At 34.5% G+C, this 19,426-nt stretch overlaps 5 protein-coding genes across 6 annotated transcripts; 4 read left to right on the forward strand and 1 right to left on the reverse strand.

Annotated features, from left to right (window-relative positions):
- The first annotated feature begins 4,939 nt into the window (after nt 1-4,939).
- On the forward strand, nt 4,940-6,477 carry LOC117931265 (galactinol synthase 2-like). The gene is made up of 4 exons (XM_034852205.1): nt 4,940-5,286; nt 5,376-5,696; nt 5,859-5,993; nt 6,104-6,477. Exons 1-4 carry the CDS (start codon nt 4,969-4,971, stop codon nt 6,266-6,268), a joined length of 939 nt encoding a protein of 312 aa, XP_034708096.1. The 5' UTR covers nt 4,940-4,968; the 3' UTR covers nt 6,269-6,477.
- A 460-nt stretch (nt 6,478-6,937) lies between these two features.
- LOC117931262 (ABC transporter I family member 20-like) lies at nt 6,938-9,987 on the forward strand. Of its 2 annotated transcripts, XM_034852201.1 has the most exons (7): nt 6,938-7,121; nt 7,981-8,114; nt 8,668-8,787; nt 8,955-9,050; nt 9,173-9,325; nt 9,407-9,484; nt 9,614-9,987. In XM_034852201.1, exons 1-7 carry the CDS (start codon nt 6,953-6,955, stop codon nt 9,851-9,853), a joined length of 990 nt encoding a protein of 329 aa, XP_034708092.1. In that variant the 5' UTR covers nt 6,938-6,952; the 3' UTR covers nt 9,854-9,987. The 2 variants fall into 2 exon arrangements, with proteins under 2 accessions (XP_034708092.1, XP_034708093.1); XM_034852202.1 differs by lacking the exon at nt 8,955-9,050.
- Nucleotides 9,988-11,003: 1,016 nt separating this feature from the next.
- Nucleotides 11,004-11,540, forward strand: LOC117930646. Its single transcript, XM_034851278.1, has one exon. It carries the CDS (start codon nt 11,004-11,006, stop codon nt 11,538-11,540), a length of 537 nt encoding a protein of 178 aa, XP_034707169.1.
- Nucleotides 11,541-11,879: 339 nt separating this feature from the next.
- On the reverse strand, nt 11,880-15,197 carry LOC117931272 (trafficking protein particle complex subunit 4-like). The gene is made up of 3 exons (XM_034852214.1): nt 15,096-15,197; nt 14,682-14,850; nt 11,880-12,247 (listed from the first exon to the last, which is right to left on the reverse strand). Exons 1-3 carry the CDS (start codon nt 15,153-15,155, stop codon nt 12,051-12,053), a joined length of 426 nt encoding a protein of 141 aa, XP_034708105.1. The 5' UTR covers nt 15,156-15,197; the 3' UTR covers nt 11,880-12,050.
- A 1,892-nt stretch (nt 15,198-17,089) lies between these two features.
- Nucleotides 17,090-17,596, forward strand: LOC117930647. The gene has a single exon (XM_034851279.1). The coding sequence runs from the start codon at nt 17,090-17,092 to the stop codon at nt 17,594-17,596; it is 507 nt and encodes a 168-aa protein (XP_034707170.1).
- The last annotated feature ends 1,830 nt before the right edge of the window (nt 17,597-19,426 follow it).

A 19,426-nucleotide genomic window follows, 5' to 3' on the forward strand; every position in this document is an offset into this window, starting at 1 on the left:
CCAACCAAACCATAGCTAGCGAAAATTTAATCTCTAATTAATCGAAAATGAGAAGCATAATGAAACTAAAAAAAAATAAAAATCAGCTATTATCATCTGATTCCACTCGGTCACTGACCTAAAGATTAGATCTACACTATTCAAATTTCTCAGTAAGAGCGAAAACTCAAAACTCCACCGAATCAAACCTTATTACAGAATCATTTCCACTATCTTAGTTGAATTATCAATTCTCTTTCCTTCAGTTTCCTACATTTTCCCGGGATCCATACAGAGAACCAACACAACATAAACAAAATCTTCAAATTTCAATTCTTTTTTTTTTTAAAGCAAATTAGATTAAAATCCAGGCATACCAGTGAGTGCTTGGAAGCAATGGAGATCGAATGCATCCGCATCCGCTTCAAGGAGTTCGTTCCCTGAGCAACCCTTAGTCGGCGATAATGCTGAGAAATCGCATGCTTCGAATGCCATAAACTCGCCGATCGCAAGCTATCATTCGTGTCCATCCGTACGCCCATCCATAATCGTAAGCACCCCATTGACCGCTATTTGTTTCCCTACAAAACAACATCCACAATAATTTTTCAAATTGAACTTCATCTGTAAAGATATATCTTTCCTAAGAAAGAATCTTACAGGAGCCACCGATTTACTCTCAACTCTCAAGCAATCAATAGTTCCAACAAAATTAAAATTTTTCCTTTTTTGTTTTCTAAGAAAAATTTTCACAGAAAATGATTTCCGTGGAAATGTAAAGGAGATTCTCACCTTGTAGAAGATTAAGCCTCCGGATTTGTTGATGATGTACATTGTGAATCGCGGCCATCGGAATTCGTTTTCCAGAATTCCAAGAAATGTAGAAAGAAAACGAACTATATGTCATCAAGCATCTCTTTTCGAAAAATTGGGCCGAACATTTGGGTCGAGCCCAAATATTATTGGGTTTGTTTCTAATTGGGCCAGTTTGTAAATTCCTTGATCCGGTCTGAGTCTTGAATTATAAAGAACCAGCATGGAGCTTAGTTAATTCCTTGTTTCAATCCCCCATTTTTTTCAGCCTTACATATAAATTGCATGGACAATGCAAGAGATGTCATGTCATAATGATAAAAAAGTATAATGCATGCACATGATGGATAAAAATGGGAAACTGAAATCTTATTAATATATAATAAGTCCAATATTGTTATATCATGTAATGTAAATTGTCACCTCATTCGGCCCAATTTGGGTCTAAGATTTGACTTTTGTATACCCGGGGATGCATTTGATGTCTTCTCAAACCTCGTTCTATATGGTAGAACCTTAAATACATCTTTAAGAATGATACATATATCCTTAAGAAAAATACGTACATGCTTAAGAAAAAATTGTACATTTGGTTTTAGTTGAATTATGGCCTTATTCAACCTAATTTGACTCTAAGATTTGACTTATGTATGCCCTAGAGAGCATTTGAGGTATTCCCATACATGGCTCGATATGTTAGAACCTTGGAAACATCCTAAGAAAAATATGTACATTTTCTTTGAGGTAAATCATGACCTCATTTGACTAATTTGGGTGTAAGATTTGATTTATGTACATCCAAAGATCTATTTTAGATCTTCCTAAATTCGTTCGATATGATAGAACCTTAGGCATATCTTTCAGAATAATATATATATTCATAAAAATAAAAAATAAAAAATAAAAATACATACATCCTTAAGAAAAATATGTTCATTTGATTTAAGGTGAACTATTCCTTTATTTGGGTTTAAGAATTGACTTATGTACACCTTGAAATGCATTTAAAGCATTTCCATATCTCGTTTGGCATGGTAGAACTTTAGGTATATCTTTTAGAAAAATATGTATATTTTAAAAAAAAAATACATCCATTTTTAAGAATGATATCATTTTAACAACTCAAAGTGGCTTTCCCATGATTTGAACTTAGGACTAAGGTCTTTGTGATTGCCCTCCTGATACTATCTGAACTAGTACCAATAAAAATGCACAACAACTGACACTTCATTATCGGGGTTTCTAAATTCAATGATCAGGGTGCATGCCCTGTTAGGTTTATCATGGTGGATGGAGATCTTCACACTTAACTGGCCCTTACTTTATCTGTTCCAAAAATGGAATAATAAAAAATGATAGACGAGTGTTTCGCAGACGCGTGGCAGTTATGCCTCCGCAAGTGGCGGCTCTGGGTTGGAGCAAGTGGGGGGCTATTAGGCTTTGATCAAGGACATTGTGACCTCCTAAATTCCCTATTCACATGCTTGTTCATATTGGATTTGGGTCATTATTTAAACATAAATTTTGGCATGCCATCATCCCAAGATAATTCCACTAGTAAAACTTTTAGCACAAGCCCATAAATCTCCAAAACATCCCATTTTTTTTACAAACAAAAGAAATGTATTATTATTATTATTGTACTTAATTGATAAATTTAATCAATTAAAATCTTAATATAAACAAAGCTTATTTGATTTTTGAAATATTTAATATTAAATTTAGAACAATCATTCTATATGTGGGTATTCAAATAAATTAAAACCGACTCAAGCTTTAAATAAGAAAATAAACCAAACACAAAAAGAAAAGAAGTATTGGCATGGAGCAATGTTTTAAAGCATCAAGAGAGAAAAATAAATAGATAGGTTGGTTTAGTGAGAATTTTCAAAGCATAAAACATTAAAACTATATATTAATTACTGCGACGGTATGACGGTCGAACCCCAAACGGCCCACTCTATTTCTCTCTCTGAGGACACTTCATTCATTCATAAGTAAGGGAAAGCGGCTTATACCCAATCTAAGTGAGGATGGTATAAGTATATAACAACAAGGCCAGGGTGGCAGGTGAAGGATCCGGTGTGTCGCACCTCGTGGGTCTAGAAAGCTACCACAGTTGTGAACCGTTGATCATCCGTGAAACTCCTAAATGGACAAAGTCAAAAGGAATCAATCCTTTGACGTTTAGTGGTTGGGTTCACACGTCATAATTCATACATGCGAAATTCCTTTAATTTCATAATCGATTTTCTCCCAATTCAGCAGCACAATCACAATGTTTACTGACTCTTAAATCTCAACCTGGTGTTTGCGAAGAGTGCTTTGGTTTATGACGTGTCCTTTTACTCGAATTTTAATTTGACGTGTTTCTAGAAACTGGATTCTCTTTCTCTCAGAAAAGCTGACCAAACCCGTAAATATGGTGTGGGCCAAAGCGTTTTAAATTGGAAAACAATTATCAACACGCTGCAAAGGATACATTAATCAATGATTTTTCTCAAAATGGAAATTTTTATATTTATTCTTATTAATTTTTAACTTTGCTCAAAATCGAAATCAACTCATAAAAATTTAATAAATTTGTTATTTATTTTCTATAATTATTTTTATTAATATTAATTTTGTTTTTTTAATGGTGATTAAAATATCAAATTTATGTTTTTTATCTTTCAAAAATAGATAATTAATCCTTTAAAAATGTTGAAATTATCCCTATCTCCGATAAAGTATTTTTTAATATAAATCTTAAATATAGAATCCAATTGTATAAAATCGATGAATATTAATCATGAAATATAAGAGACTGCTTGTGTGATGTCCCAAAAGCTCTTGTTGTGGTGGGTTGAAGTGGGGTTTTTTTGCTTTGATTTGGTGGGGTTGGGTGGAGAAGATGGAGTTTGATTTCTACACGAGTCTCAATTGAGTTTGGAGGATTTTTTTTTTTTTTTCTTTGAATATGAGGGCGACCACGGTAAAACAAATTCAAACTTCATCCCCATTAATGCTCCATGTTCATTTATCCTATTCTAAAACAACTTTTTGCGCGTGTCATGTTCCCATTAGTTTAATGTAAAATTGAAAAATATTCTCCAGGGATTTGGGATAAGGTCGTGTTCACATTAACACGATCGTGTTCTAGTTCTTTTCTGCATAGATGGTTCATCTAGTTGTCTAGCATGGGTGGCTGAGTGGCTCATGTAACTAGTTGTCAATTGTCATTTTCATAGTGGTTGGTCAAGTGTTTCAATCCCAATATTGATTTTGGAATTGGGTCGGTCTAAAACTCTTGGTTTTGTTCACTGTATATGGAATGGTAGTGTTGTAAATAATAAAACAAATATGGATAACGAAACAGTTGCAAGAAAGTAGGACCGAGACTCTTATTATGTCGTACAGAAAAAAATTAAAAATGGACTATGATTAATTGATTATAGGGTAGAAAAAGGAAACTATAAGAATCTTATTTAGATAAAAATAATATATTTTCTAAAAATAGAAAAGGGAGAATTTTATTTTGGGGGTAGATAGGCTCCCAAATTAACAAAAGGTTCAGATAACTCTTCAAATTGAGCTCAAGACCCAATAAAAGTATAAAAATTGAGTTGAAGGATATCATCTTTCAGTATTTCTAAAAATGACCTTTATCGATTTTGAGAAAAAAAATTAATATTTTTGAAAAATACTTTTATTTAATTTAATATTTTTATTTAATTTAATATTTTTAAAAAATACTTTTATATAATTTAATATTTTTTAAAATACTTTTATTTAATTTAATATTTAAAAAAAATATTTAATATAATATTTTTTAAATACATTAATTTAATATAATATTTTTTTAAATACTTTAATTTAATTTAATATTTTTGAAAAAAAAAAAAATTATTTAACTGTGTTCTTAAAGATTATATCTATTTGGTATTTCTTATCATGGCCCCCCCCCCCCAAAAACCAACCAAAAAACAATAAATGTTTGTTCCGCCGCAAGGTATTTCTTATCATGGCCCCCCCCCCCCCCCCCCCCCCCCCCGAAAAAACCCACCAAACCCAAACCCACCTAAAATATAAATGTTCTGGTCCCCCCCGCCCCCGTATAAATGTTACAACAAACTCACAATTTGATCCAAACAACTTTCAACTTCCCCTCATTTTCTTCTTTGCTTGAAGGCTCTAATGGCTCCTACTTTGGCCTCTGCAACTGGTTTGGCCAAGGCTGCCAGCATTTCCAGCCGGGCATATGTGACGTTCTTGGCCGGAAACGGCGACTACGTGAAGGGCGTGGTGGGGCTGGCCAAGGGGCTGAGAAAAGTTAAAACCGCATACCCACTTGTGGTGGCGGTACTGCCGGACGTCCCGGCGGAGCACCGCCGCATTCTGAAGGAACAGGGCTGCATCGTCAAGGAGATCGAGCCGGTGAACCCGCCGGAGAACCAGACCCAGTTCACCATGGCCTACTACGTCATCAACTACTCCAAACTCCGCATCTGGGAGGTGGGTCTTTAGCCATTTCATCAAATTTTCACCCTCTGATTCTTCCTTGACCTTTTCTAATTCTGGGTTCCTTTTTTTTTGGTTTTCAGTTTGTGGAATACAGTAAGATGATATACTTGGACGGAGACATACAGGTGTTTGGTAACATAGACCATTTGTTTGATTTGGATGATGGGTATTTCTATGCTGTGATGGACTGTTTCTGTGAGAAGACGTGGAGCAACTCGCCGCAGTACAAGATTGGGTACTGCCAGCAGTGCCCGGAGAAGGTGAAGTGGCCGGCGGAGATGGGTCCGGAGACTCCTTTCTATTTCAACGCCAGCATGTTTATCTTCGAGCCTAACCTCTCCGTCTATGACGATCTCCTTAGCACTCTCAAGATCACTCCTGCTAGCACTTTTGCTGAGCAGGTTGGCCAAATTTCATGAGGATGTTTTTCTCATTTTGAACTAGTTTAAGGAGTGTTTCGAACAATTTTTGCATGGTGGCCTATTTCTTGTTCATCAAAAATTTCCTTTCAGTTGTATCAACTATTTGAAAATCTCCTTTCTTATATATACATCTGTTTGCAGGACTATTTGAATATGTTCTTCAAAGACACGTACATGCCCATTACACTAACCTACAACCTTGGTTTGCCCATGCTATGGCGCCACCCAGAACACGTTGACCTTGAAAGAACCAAAGTTGTTCGCTATTGTGCTGCCGTAAGTACCATTTATTTTTATTCCGATATTAATCCGTAAATCCTAAATCTAAAAAACAGGTTTATGCAATGAGATAAGTTAGTACTTACAAGCCTGTATTGGATTTCCAGGGTTCAAAGCCATGGAGGTATACTGGGAAGGAGGAGAACATGGAGAGGGAGGATATAAAGATGTTGGTGAAGAAGTGGTGGGATATATACAATGATGAGAGCTTGGATTACGGGAACTCATCTGCAAACGGACAGCCGTGCATCGGCTGCCTAGACGATTCATGATCGGTTGCTTAAGCTCAGTCTATTCATTTATGAGTTTTGATTTTAGTACATGGTTTGGTTTGAATCCGGGGTGATCGGATAGAGTGTTTGATTTTTACTTTTTGGTTGTTGATTGGAGTTTGTTATGTTTATGAATGTTGGATGTAATAAATGATGCCACTACCCCTTTGGGCTTCTATTGATTGTCATGTTTGAAATTCTGGGATAGAGATAGAATGTGAAATCAATTTTATTTCTTGAAGCTATTTTTGTTGCGAGAAAACAACTATTTCCCTAATTTAAAATCTTTGGAAACAATAAAAGCACAAAGGTTATACACTCTATGTTTTGTGTACGATTTTGAAGGTCAAACAATATTTAGAATGATTAAAAATAAGATATTATATATAAAAAAATATTTTTAAAATATATTTAAAAATATTATTTTAGGTTTGGAATAGATTTTTGTTGTGTAAAGGATCGTATGACAGCTTTCAAAAACTACTTTTTCTAAATGTTGCCGAAAACATTACAGCCCATAACACAAGAAACTTCCTTTTAAAACCTTACCAACCCTTGGTGACTCACTGTAGATACGTGGAATCTTCCGCACCCAACCAATGCTTCTAGCGTCTGACAACATGCCACGTCTCTCCCTCTCTAAATCTATATATAAATTCTTCTCCTCCTCCTGTATTGACAACAATGGCAGTGAAGGACATCTCGAAGCAAACGGTGGAGATCAACAATCTGAGATTCACCTACCCAGGAATCGACGGCCAACCTCCTCCCGGATCTACGCCTCTGATCGACCACTTCTCTCTCGCTCTCAACTCCGGCGACCGCTGCCTCCTCGTCGGATCCAATGGCGCAGGTTCACTTCTTGGCCCGTCCTTCCAAACGCTGCTTTTTGAATGAACCCAGAAAGGGATGAGTCCGAATGTTGATTTTGTTTTTATTTTCTTGCGTTTCCCAGCTACCAACTGTGGGGGAAATCGTATTTCTGGTGGGTTTGGTTGTTTCTAGGGAGCGTCATCAGTTTTGTGGGTTTCTATGAGGGAATGGGCCCAAGTGGATTTCGTTGATTTTCTCATTAGGCATATGGGTAGAATTTTCAAAGGAAAAGTGCGGTTCCTTTGGAAAATGGGCGCTTGAGAAAGACTAGTAGATTTGAATCATTTGATTGCTTTTCTTTTCCTGCATTTCCCAGTAGCCAAAACACATGGAAATTTGTAGGAAAAATGACTTATTGGTATTGGTTTCACGGAGAAAACGGTGGCGAGTAGATTTAATTACCTTTTCCCCTGCATTTCTCAGTGATCCAACAAATGGAATTTTCTAGGGAAAATAACAATTTTTATTGCTTCTCTTTTCATGCATTTTCAGTAATCAAACACTAGATAGTTAGTAGGGAAACTCTCAACTTTTAATGGGTTTGTTTGTTTGTAGAGAAAACTACAATTCTGAAAATCTTGCTAGGGAAAGCACACTACTGACTCTTATTGGTTTCACTGAGAAAATGGAGGCGGGTAGATTTAATTACCTTTATTTCCTGCGTTTCCCAGTGACCTAACACATGGAGTTTTATAGGGAAAATCATGATTGTCATTGGTTTCTCTCAAATAGGGACAAATTGGTTTGATTGCTTCTCTTTTTCAGGCATTTTCTGTTTTCAACACACAAGGTATTTTGAATGGAAAATCTGAACTTCTAATGGGTTTGTGTGTTTATAGGGAAAACTACAATTCTGAAAATCTTGGGTGGGAAGCACATGGTAGAACCTCACATGGTTCGAGTACTTGGAAGATCGGCTTTTCATGACACTGCCTTGACATCTTCTGGTGACCTCTGCTATCTTGGAGGAGAGGTTTATTCTTATTTTTTATTTTTTTGGTTTTTTATTTTTATTTTAACAATCCATCTTGAATTTGACATTGCTGAATCTTAGGGCACCATTTTAGAGAGGAAAATGTAGTTTGCAAATAGTTTCTATTGAAAAAGATGTCCAAAACTTGTAACAGATCTTCAGTGGCTTTTTTTACAATCCATCTTGAATTTGACATTGCTGAATCTTAGGGCACCATTTTAGAGAGGAAAATGTAGTTTGCAAATAGTTTCTATTGAAAAAAATGTCCAAAACTTGTAACAGATCTTCAGTGGCTTGTAGGGTTAATAATTGGTTCTTTTGAACTGAAGGAAAGTAAAATCGAAAAATGCAGTGTGCCCATGTTGATAAATGAGGTTGCTCATCACTGAGATTTAAGATTGCTCAGCTAATTTATGCATACAAGCTAAATGGAACACATAAATCAATCCTATCTCCTCAAAATTTTTCGCTTTTAGGTCATCCTTCATCACTCGTGACACATTTTCAATAATGAACAAGCAGTTTTTTCTTAAGGAAGGATTTTCTTCTGCAGTGGAGGCGAGACGTTGCCTTTGCTGGTTTTGAGGTTCCGATTCAAATGGATGTTTCAGCTGAGAAAATGATATTTGGAGTATCAGGTATTGATCCTCAAAGAAGAGCTGAACTAATCAAGGTAAGATGTGAATCAGAAACACCAAAACTTCAATCTTGTAATGTTGTGTGATTTCTATAGGCTCAACTTGCTTGTTTGCTTGTACCCATGTATTGAAACAAAATTCCAGTGAAGTTAAATCACAAGAACTGAGTTCAGAATGAAAAATTTTTCTTGTGGGGTTGTAGGTTTTAGATATTGATCTATCATGGAGACTTCACAAGGTGTCTGATGGTCAGAGAAGACGGGTGCAAATCTGTATGGGTCTCCTCAAGCCATTCAAAGTAACATCAAGCTTCTACCTCTTAAAGAATTGGACCTTTTGAAAGCATGCATTCACCTCTACACTTCCATTGGAAATTCTTGAGATTTCAATAACTTGAAATTGGTTCTCTTGTTTATATAGGTTCTTCTTCTAGACGAGATAACAGTTGATCTTGATGTACTGGCCAGGGCCGACCTTCTGAAGTTCCTCAGAAAGGAATGTGAAGAGCGAGGTGCTACAATCATCTATGCGACGCATATATTTGATGGTCTGGAGAATTGGCCATCCCATCTTGTATGTCTTGCTCCCTTTCTTCCTCCGTGTTTCCTATCTAGATTTGGTTTCAGCTCTGTGAAAGCGGTTTGGTGTTTTCAGGTGTATGTGGCTCATGGGAAATTACAATTAGCAATGCCAATGGAAAAGGTCAGGGAGATGAGCAATTTGTCACTAATGGTTAGTTATCCCACCCTTTTTGATCTAGATGTTTCAATCCTCCTCCCTCCATTGAATTCTTGATTCAAAATTGTTTGTTATATCTACTGCTAGCAACTTTCTATTACCATAGATGTGTGGATTTTGCAGAGAACAGTGGAGAGTTGGTTAAGGAAGGAAAGAGATGAGGGGAGGAAAAGAAGGAAAGAACGAAAGGCAGTTGGCCTTCCAGAATTTGAAAGCCAAGTTGAGGGCAGCCGAGTGGCTGGGGACCCTGCTCGTGCTGCTGTTCGTGCATTGAACAACGGATGGGCTGCTGGAAGACTGCACTCCACCATTGCTGGTGAAGAGAATTTTTTCTTAAGTTCAAACAGTGTCTTGAGACAATAAGAAAACTACTGCCCACTATCCACCCTACACAAATTGATGTATGGGTTATGGTTTTATTGACTGGAATGAGTATTTTGGCCTGTAAGAATAATACCCAATTCTGATATATAGTTCTTTCTATCATGTGTGTTCAAGATCTTTGCATTTTTCACCCTAGGAGAAGGTGGAGATGAGTTCATATCTTGATTTCTTAGAGCTTTTTAGGAACAAAAAATTATTTAAATTTCTTTTTATACCATATTCAAAATTCTATGACTTTTAGAACTTGTTTGACAATGATTTTATGAATTGTTTCAAGATAAAAATTTTCATTATTAGAAAAGTTAGAAAGGCCTCCTAAAATCATTATCAAATGAACTCTTATAAAAATCGGTGATCAAATATTAGTAAAATCATTATCAAATGAACTCTTTTAAAAATCGATGATCAAATATTAGTGAAATGTCGATACCCTTTTCTGATATTAGTTGGGGCTCCCCAGAAGTAGATTTTTGAAGTAAAATTTCTTGATTTAGAAACTGCAAATTACACAGATTATTCAAATTAAAGGTCAATAGACTGGTGAAATTATATATTAAAGTCAAATGACAGTTTTAAAATTCAATGACCAATTAAAACAAATTTTGAAAAACTGTTTCAAAATTTAATAACGGATTAAAACTTCAGTATGGATGAAATTTCTAAATTGTAACTACTCAGCATGCATGAAGACTCTTGTTTGAATGAACGAGTCTTTTGCTCTGTGGAGGGTTTGTTTGGTTGATTTCCTCACCTATAAAAGAAGGGTTTGTTTGGTTGATTCCAATGGCTGAACCCCACAAACTGATAATAAAACTGTGTTTTCAGATTTGTTTTTACTTTTCTTTGCACTTGGGTTTCCATCAACTTGCAGATGAATCTTCAAAAAAGAATCTTCTCAAATTATTGACCATTCTTCCCAATTTCCTTCCAAAAATTTTGAGTTTCTCTCCATTTTCGTTTTAAGTTTCCAAATTTAAATCCACATTTTTAACCAAAACATCCGTGAAACAATCCTCAAATTGCTCTCGGGATTTTTTTTCTCATTTTTCCTTAACCAGATTTGGCCAAGAAATTTCCTATTTGAACATAGGGATCCATGGCGAACTTTCTCACAACCCAAATAGGAAAAATGGTAATGGAGTCATCTCTTACCTTCATGTTTGCTGCTCTTCTCATGGTATTTTCTCTCTTCACCTCTCCCACTTCTGGGGTCACCCAAGAGACCTTGGCCAGCATCTGCTCCCAAACCCAGAACCAGGAAATCTGTGAGGGCATTCTGGAAAGCGATCCGGGCACTACCTCAGCTGATCTGCATGGGCTTTCTCTGATATCAATCAATCTAACGATGAAACAAGGAAGTAGCAACTACGACACTTTCACAAAGTTCATGGACAATTCCACCGATACTACATTGAAGGAGTCTTTCAGAAATTGTGTGAGTCTTTATAATTCAATAATGGAAATGCTGAAAGTGGCCTACCAGTTGTCGGAGAAGAAAGAGTATAAGAGCATTACCCAGCCGGGGGAATCGCAGACGCTGGCCTACAACTGCGCGAATGGGCTCCCTATAGACTCACCAACCGATGGTATCAGCCGAGATATGATCATAACCTGTGAAACTTCAGCGAGTGTGAACCAGTATATTGTTGGGGTTTCATTGAAATGAGATGGCGGGGATTAGAAAATTGCAGTAACAACATATCTGCTACAATGATGGCTTCTTTTCCATTTGATCTTTTCAATTTTCATACAACAAACATGAAGGAAACTGTTAGCTCGGGCTTTTTTATGATAACAAAATAAGGTTTAATGATACCGAGTCTATTTCAATTGATTCATGCACTTGAATATATTTCTTACTCATCCAAAATGCATTTTAAATTGATTAAATCCAAGCAAAACCAACCTAAAAGGTTTCTAAAATCACCTTTAAAGGTTTTTCTGAACATGTTGGAAGCATACATGGTTAACTAAACGGTGTAATAGCTGAATGAATAAATGAATATGAAATAAGTCAAGCCCCAAGAAAGCCATATCTCTTAAAGTTGTTAATAGCTGTAGTATTTCAATCATCCATAAAACTAGAATTAACAGATATCAAGTTTGAACAAACTTGGCAAAGGGATTGTTCTAAAAATTTACAGACAAAAATAACACATAGTAAGACAAGGGTGGGTCATCGCCCCAACAAGGCAACACGATCCTTCTGTACGGCTTGGGATAGGTTGATATCAAAAAGCTCACATCGTATGGGCATCTCCATTTCGTAGAAGGGATTCTTTAGTACATAATCAGTGTACAATTCATAGATGACTTTCAAAAGACCCTCCATGTGCTGTGTTCCAGGCTCACATACCACAAAGAACTTTGTCCCTGCACGAAAACCAATGGTTCTGGAATTTAGTGAGACAGTTCTTGTTGGGGGACTATTTGAACCCAATGGAAAAGATAATATATTCATATGGAAATAAGTTTCCTGGAAAATTCTGAGAGCAAAGCAACCAATGATTACATGAAAGCCAAACAGATTGATATATCAGCCTTTTAGTGGTTCAAACTTCACATCAACCAGCTGGTCTACACTAAAATATTTGTGGGCATGCACAACATACTTGGGATATACCACTGAATACTCAAATTCTAACTAGGTAAAAATCCATAGCCCAAGACAAATTCCACAATTTACACCAGTATCAATGCCATTAAGATCAGCATACATTAAAGAACTACAAAAGAAATTCAGAAGGGATGACCCATGTGTTGGAGTCGTTGAGTGTGGAGGGGAGAGATTTGCAAGTAAACTTTTAACATCTGAACTTGCAGAATCTGGGTTGCTAGTAAATTTCCAGCATTCTATTTAGTCAAATGTACTTACAAATGATAGTCATCTAATAGGTTACAATTAGACAACTTAGTGACAGATCTAGCAAATTTTTCAATAAGCATGAAATAGTTTAAAGGAGTTATAACATAACTCTAGAATGGTGTAAGAGTTTCGGAATCAGACATGCTTATAATAATCAGAAATTCAGCTTCAAAAGTCACCTACTGTACTCCTCTACCAAGAAATGCTATGTTACTAAGCAAAGACAACTCATAGTGACAAGATATTCTAATGTTTGTGCTCCTAGAGATAAGCTGTTTCGTGTGTATAGGTGTGCAGCAGAGGATATAGGCAATGGAAAGAAATTTATCGACAGACAAATAATAGTCCAACAGGAGGTTGGGATATCCCACTTTAATAAAAAATAAAACAATAAGAATAAACCATCCAACTTGCACAATTCTTGGGGGTTTATAATTTTATAGTTATCCTTGTACTAAACCAACCTACTAATTCCCAAATCTCATGGTCCGCCCAAGGCTTGCCTAATTTTCTTCATCCAAATCTTCTTGCTCTTTTCTTTCTTCCTTTGCCCATTCTACCACCTCTGCAATCCTTTGCAAGCACGTGGAACCCTTTCCTCAGACCCTCAAGCACACTCAAACAACTCCCTTCTAATAAAAAAGGATAGACCACCTTCTTTCATGGTCTATGAAAATACCTCCCGCTCCAATCTACACAAGGTTTCTTTTTTTTTCTTTTTTGATAGGTAAATGCAAATTATATTAAAACACCAAAAGAGGCGCACCAAAGTACACACGGTGTATACAAACAGCCGCCAAAAAGCGCTAAAAAGGATAGGGAAAACAAAAATACTCCCTCCCTCAATCCGACCCCAACCAATCAATGAAATCAACTAAGGACATAGATGGATGTTCTATAAACAAGTTAGCCCAAGATAATAAGTTGCACAAAAACAAAGACTTTAGCCAATCCGCCTAGTTTCTTGGGCAACCTGTTTGTATACTTCATGTGTATTGTTTTCACCGCTTCTAGGCACTTCTAATACAAGCTCTTATTTACCTATCAAAAAAGAAAAGACTTCAGCCAATGCACACAAGGTTTCTTAACAAGAACCCATAGGTTTTCAATGAATGATTTCTTTTCGGGTTATCACCTCTTTGGGCTTTGAATCTAGACCTCCACTTGATTTTATTAGCTTTCTAGGAAGGGATTAGGAAGTCAATTAGCTTGTGGTCTCCCTCTTTTCTTGCCCTTAGCACACTTTGTGTGTCTACTGTGTACTTGGTCTATTTATCTCAGGTGCCTATTTAGAAAATTATGTAGAAATCAATTTGAAGGTAAGAGACTGTAAGACATTACATCCAATCAAACTATCGAGTTGGATTTTGAATTTAAGAACATTGATCTAATTTCCATCTAAATACAAGTACTGCTATCCAGAAACCAAAAACAATCTATCCACACTACCAACTGAAGCCAAAAACACAACAGAGTCAACCAACATTTATTTTGGTCAGTCAGAAATTAAAATTTTGAACTTCAAACTTTCACTATTTATCACCTGAGGAAACTAACACTCAGCATTCTCTCCAACCAAACTACAACTAACAAAAGAATTCTCTCCATTAATATCTAATTAATGGAAAATGAAAAGCATAATTTAATCAAAGGAATTAAGCTCTTATCATCTGATTCCACTCGGTCACTGAGAAACAACAATCCCTAAGATTAGATCGACACTATTCAGAAACTGTTTCTCACTAAGAAAAAAAAAAGGAATGAAAACTCCATCGAATTAAACCTTATTACACAATCATTTCCTCTAGCTTAGTTGAGCTATTAATTCTCTTTCCTTCAGGTCTCTACTTTATCTCTGGATCCAAACAGAAAACCAAAAAAAAAACCTTCAATTTCAGTTTTCTTTTATTCTCATCAATTTAGGATAAAATCGTGATATACCAGTGAGCGATTGGAAGCAATGGAGGTCGAATGTATCAGCTTCAAGGAGCTCGATCCCCGAGCAACCCAAAGTTGGAGATAACTGCTGAGAAATCGCATGCATCGAATGCCACAAACTCGCTAATCGCAAGCTATCATTCGTGTCCATCCGTCCCGCCGATCCATAATCCTAAAATCCCCATACACAAGGTCAGACCCCGTTAGTTTACCTAGAAAAACAGCCTCCAAATTTTTTTTTCCAAATTGAACTCCAGATGTGAAGGCGTATTTTCATAAGCAAAAATCTCCCAGGGACTATCGATTTACTCTGAATAGTTTCCAAAAAAAAAAAAAGAATCTTTTCCCCCTTTTCATTTTCTCGATCAAAATTTTGGCGGAAAATGATTTCCGTAGAAATGGAAAGGAGATTCTCACCTTGTAGAAGATTAAGCCCCCGGATTTGTTGATAATGTAGAGACTGTAGATCGCGGCCATCGGAATTTGTTTTCCGGAAATTCCCAGAAATGAAGAAGAGAAACAAACCGTAATATGTACAATGGTTTATCTCGGTTCAAGAAAATGGGTCTAGATGTGTGGGCAGGCCCAAATTCTACTGGCCTTACCGAATTGGGCTGTCCAAATTGCTACTGTAGCCAAAGACAAAAAACCCACCCTAACTGGGCCTTTTATCAGAGTCCGCTTGCCCGGTGCTTTTGGAAAGTAATTGTATAAAAAGCATTTTTGAAGAAAAATATTCAGAAAACACTTTAAAAAAAGGTAAAAAATTATTTATAATGCTTCATAAAACACACTTGTTAGGTGATTTTCCAAAACACGCTACACTTTTAGTACAAGTGATTTGAATAAAAACATTGTGAAAAACACTTTTATTATAGTCTAATAAGCAATTCTTTTAAAAGACTCTTTATCAAAATTATTTTTAATGAAAGTGTTTTTTTTTTCTGATTATATTTTTAGAAAAATCATTTATTAAGTATTTTTTTCAAGAAGTACTATAAGTAATTTTTCAATTTTTTAAAAATTGTTTTCTAAATTTTATCAATTACCTTTTTTTTTTTAAAAAAAATACTTTTTATATCAAAAGTGCTTTTTAAAAACATTAACTCTTTAACTTTTCATTTATACCGTATTTTTCCCTTTGAGGTAAATTATTCCTCTTTGATCTTTATTAAGATTTACTTTGCCGAATTCCTCCCTCTTCTAAGGTAAAGATGATACATGAATATATTTTGAATGATAAAAATTTTGTATAGCAAAAATAAATAATTATAATTATTAATTATTATTAATAAGTACAAAAGTGCTTCTTATGTTAATTTTTCAATTTCAAATGTAAGAAAATTTGATAAATAAATTTTATTTTGCTCTATGTTCATTATTATAGCAAGATCATTTTCTTCCCACTATTCATGCCTAGTGGTTAAATTTATTTTTTTAAAAAAATCAAACAATAAGTAGGGAACACCAACAAATTAATTTAAATCAATCAAAATTGATCATATTGGTTTAATTTTTAATAATCATAAAGTTTGATTTGGTTTGAGATTTTAAAAATTGACCTTATCAGATTGGTTTTTGATTTCTTTGTCTTCTAATCCATAGAAAATACAAATCTATAATTGGGTTGAGAATTGAAAAAGATCATTTAGTTTACTCAAAACCAATTCACAAAAACTAAACCAAAACTACCTTAAAAAACATTGGTTCGGTTTGATTTTTGACTATAAATATGATCGATTCGGTTTTTATCACCTATAAACCCATTAGGTTAGTTCAATTCATTTTTTACTTAAAAAAATAAATAAAAAAGACATATCACCAACAAAAATGAATATGAACAAAAAAACATTTATCATCAATAAAAGGTTTGTATATGATGCAGGGTATATACTAATTGGATGATTCAAATTTTATCATACATAAAAAAAGAAGAAAAAGAATAGAATTGATATTGTAATATATATATAGGTAGTGTTTGTTATTTGGCTAAATAAAAAAATCAAAATATTTGAACATTTTTTATTCAGATAGAAATGATTTATTAGTATCAACAAATATAATTAAAGTTAATTTATTGATAATAAGTTTATTTTAATTATGTTGGTTGCTGTTAATAGGTCACTTTTATTTGGAAAAAAAATTAAAAGGAAAAAAGAAAAAAGAAAAAAGAAAAAAGAAAAAAGAAAAAACACCACCTTAATTATTACAAAATTTATATTTAATACGGTTACATTTTCCCTTAAATATTAATTTGCAGGAATATATAGCAATTAATTCTTTATCGTATGATAGAACAAAACCAATTAATTTTCCTCATATATATATATATATATATATATCAAGCCTTTTACCATCTCCTCCATTCATCTGCAACCATGAAAATGATCTTCCCTTTCCTTGTTCCTTCAATGGCGGTCCTTCTCCTTTCCTTCTCGTTCTTCCTCCCGGGCTTCAGCGCCCACCCAGAAACCGAGCGACTGATCCAAGACATCTGCCACCGAGTGGATAATTTTCAGTTCTGCAACGCCACCATGAAGGCCAACCTCCCAGCCGACATCGGCGACCTGGCTAAGTTATCCATCTCGGTGGCTCTGGACTACGCCACCAACACGAAGGGGTACGCGGAGGAGCTGAGGCGACACGCGACTGACAAGGCGCTGAAATTCTATCTGACGATATGCTCGAACGCTTACGGTGTGGTGAAAGACTCCTTCACGGCGGCGGAGAAGCAGTTTGGTAAAGCGGATTTCGCTGGTGCGGAGGAGAGTGAGAAGAAGGCAGTGCAACCCATCAAGGACTGCGATTTTATCTTCACCAGGCCACCCCAGCGGTCGAACCCATTGCAGGAGAGGAATGAGCAGATGAGGGAGATCATTCAGACAGCCATCACTGCTCTGCAAAGCTTTCTTCCTTGATCATCAATGAGGTGTCTCTGAGAAAGAATAACTCCTTGGGTCGTCTTCAACATCTGGATTCACTTCCTTTATATATATATATAAATCTTAATTACTTGATAATGATTAAGAATAAAGATAAGTTATTTTCCATTCCGTGCATTTTTTTCTCCTTTAAAATTTACAAATAGAAGCTAGTAATAAATTCTACATAAAAAGTAATAGAAGAAAATTGATATTTGTTATGAAATATGGTAACTTTTAAATAATTATGTTTATGTGAATTTCTCATAATAATTCATATTGATGTAAATACTACCATGACACTTTCTTATAAATCTTTTTATGACTTTCTATAAATGATGAACTAATGAAATGATATTCAATCTTTTTTTTTTTAAACATACAAATTTCTTCCTTCTTCCGATCCTTTTATTATACAACATACTATCAACATAAAACTCTAACCAACAGTTTCAAAAATATTTCGAGTTTTTCTTTTAAGACTTTTACATCAAATATTAGGAGAAGCTATAGCTAAAAACTACTTAGTTTAAAAATACCTTATCTCGTAGCCATTGGTGTCATTGGTGCGTTAATTTATATAGCGAATTGTATGTGATTGGATATAGTATTTTGTCAACACTAGATATTGCTTTGCATCAAGTAGACATTGGAATACAATCAAACACGAATTGGATATCTTGAAGATAAATCAAACAACAATAGTGGTCACTTTTTTGGTGCTCATTTTTTTCAAGTCATTTAAAATTACTCTTAATTGATGAAACAAGTCATGAACGAGTATGATTAGGGTTAATGATCAAATATATATAGGAACTATGTGAGTATCTTCCATCAACGATAATGCTACTAAGTTACAAAAAAATAATTTGTTTGTAAAAAGAGGATTTATAAAAGGTGATAGAATTAAACATATCTTTCATAAATTATTTTATAATCATGAACTACAAGAAAATGGTGAAATTAATGTTCAAGAGATTTGGTCATGTGATAATCTAGTAAATCTATTCCCAAAAATTGTTACCATCAAATATATTAAAAAAATTAAGATACAACATTGGAATACAAAGATTGAAAGATCTATTAATGAAAATATTGAAGAAAAAATAATCATATTTACATGAGGGGGAATAATACTAATCTATATGTATTATACTCATTTTTTTTTTTCTTCTTTCAGGTTTTGTCTTATTAGGTGTTCTCGGCAAAGTTTTTAATAGGACAATTCTAATGGTTAAATAATTTAAAGAACATATATATATATATATATATATATATATATATATATATTTCACTAGAGTTTTTCCTATTAGGTTTTTTTCCTTTATCAAGGTTTTTCCTATTGGGTTTTTCATAGTAAGGTTGTAAGGAGTGTTATAAAATATAAAAATTTACTTAGAAATGATACTATATTTTTCTCTAAGCATACCAATTTTTTAACATATTTTTATAACTAATATTTTTTTGACTTAAACATTTAAGAGTTTTTGTATCTTATATAGTATAATTTATTTATTTTAAAAAGAAAAATAAAAAAGTGTACAAAAAAAAAATTAGGTATCTGTTAGCCCAAGGGTTCTCCTAATCGGGTTTTGATGATAACAAATCATGGTTAAGTGACTAATTGATTTGAATGGTAAAGAATCTCAGGTATAAATTTGGAAATTCATCAAATGACCATATTGATACAAGATCGAGACTTTTGGAAGACTTTTGATCATAGGAAACGAATGTAAGATGAATGCATGAGTGCACTTAAGATTTTCATACCTTTTCATGCAGCTTTGAAAACTTGGTTTATCCTTTAAAATTTTGATTTCATTAAAA

This window comes from Vitis riparia, chromosome 14 (assembly GCF_004353265.1).
Source record: "Vitis riparia cultivar Riparia Gloire de Montpellier isolate 1030 chromosome 14, EGFV_Vit.rip_1.0, whole genome shotgun sequence".
In the NCBI taxonomy this organism is placed as follows: domain Eukaryota; kingdom Viridiplantae; phylum Streptophyta; class Magnoliopsida; order Vitales; family Vitaceae; genus Vitis; species Vitis riparia.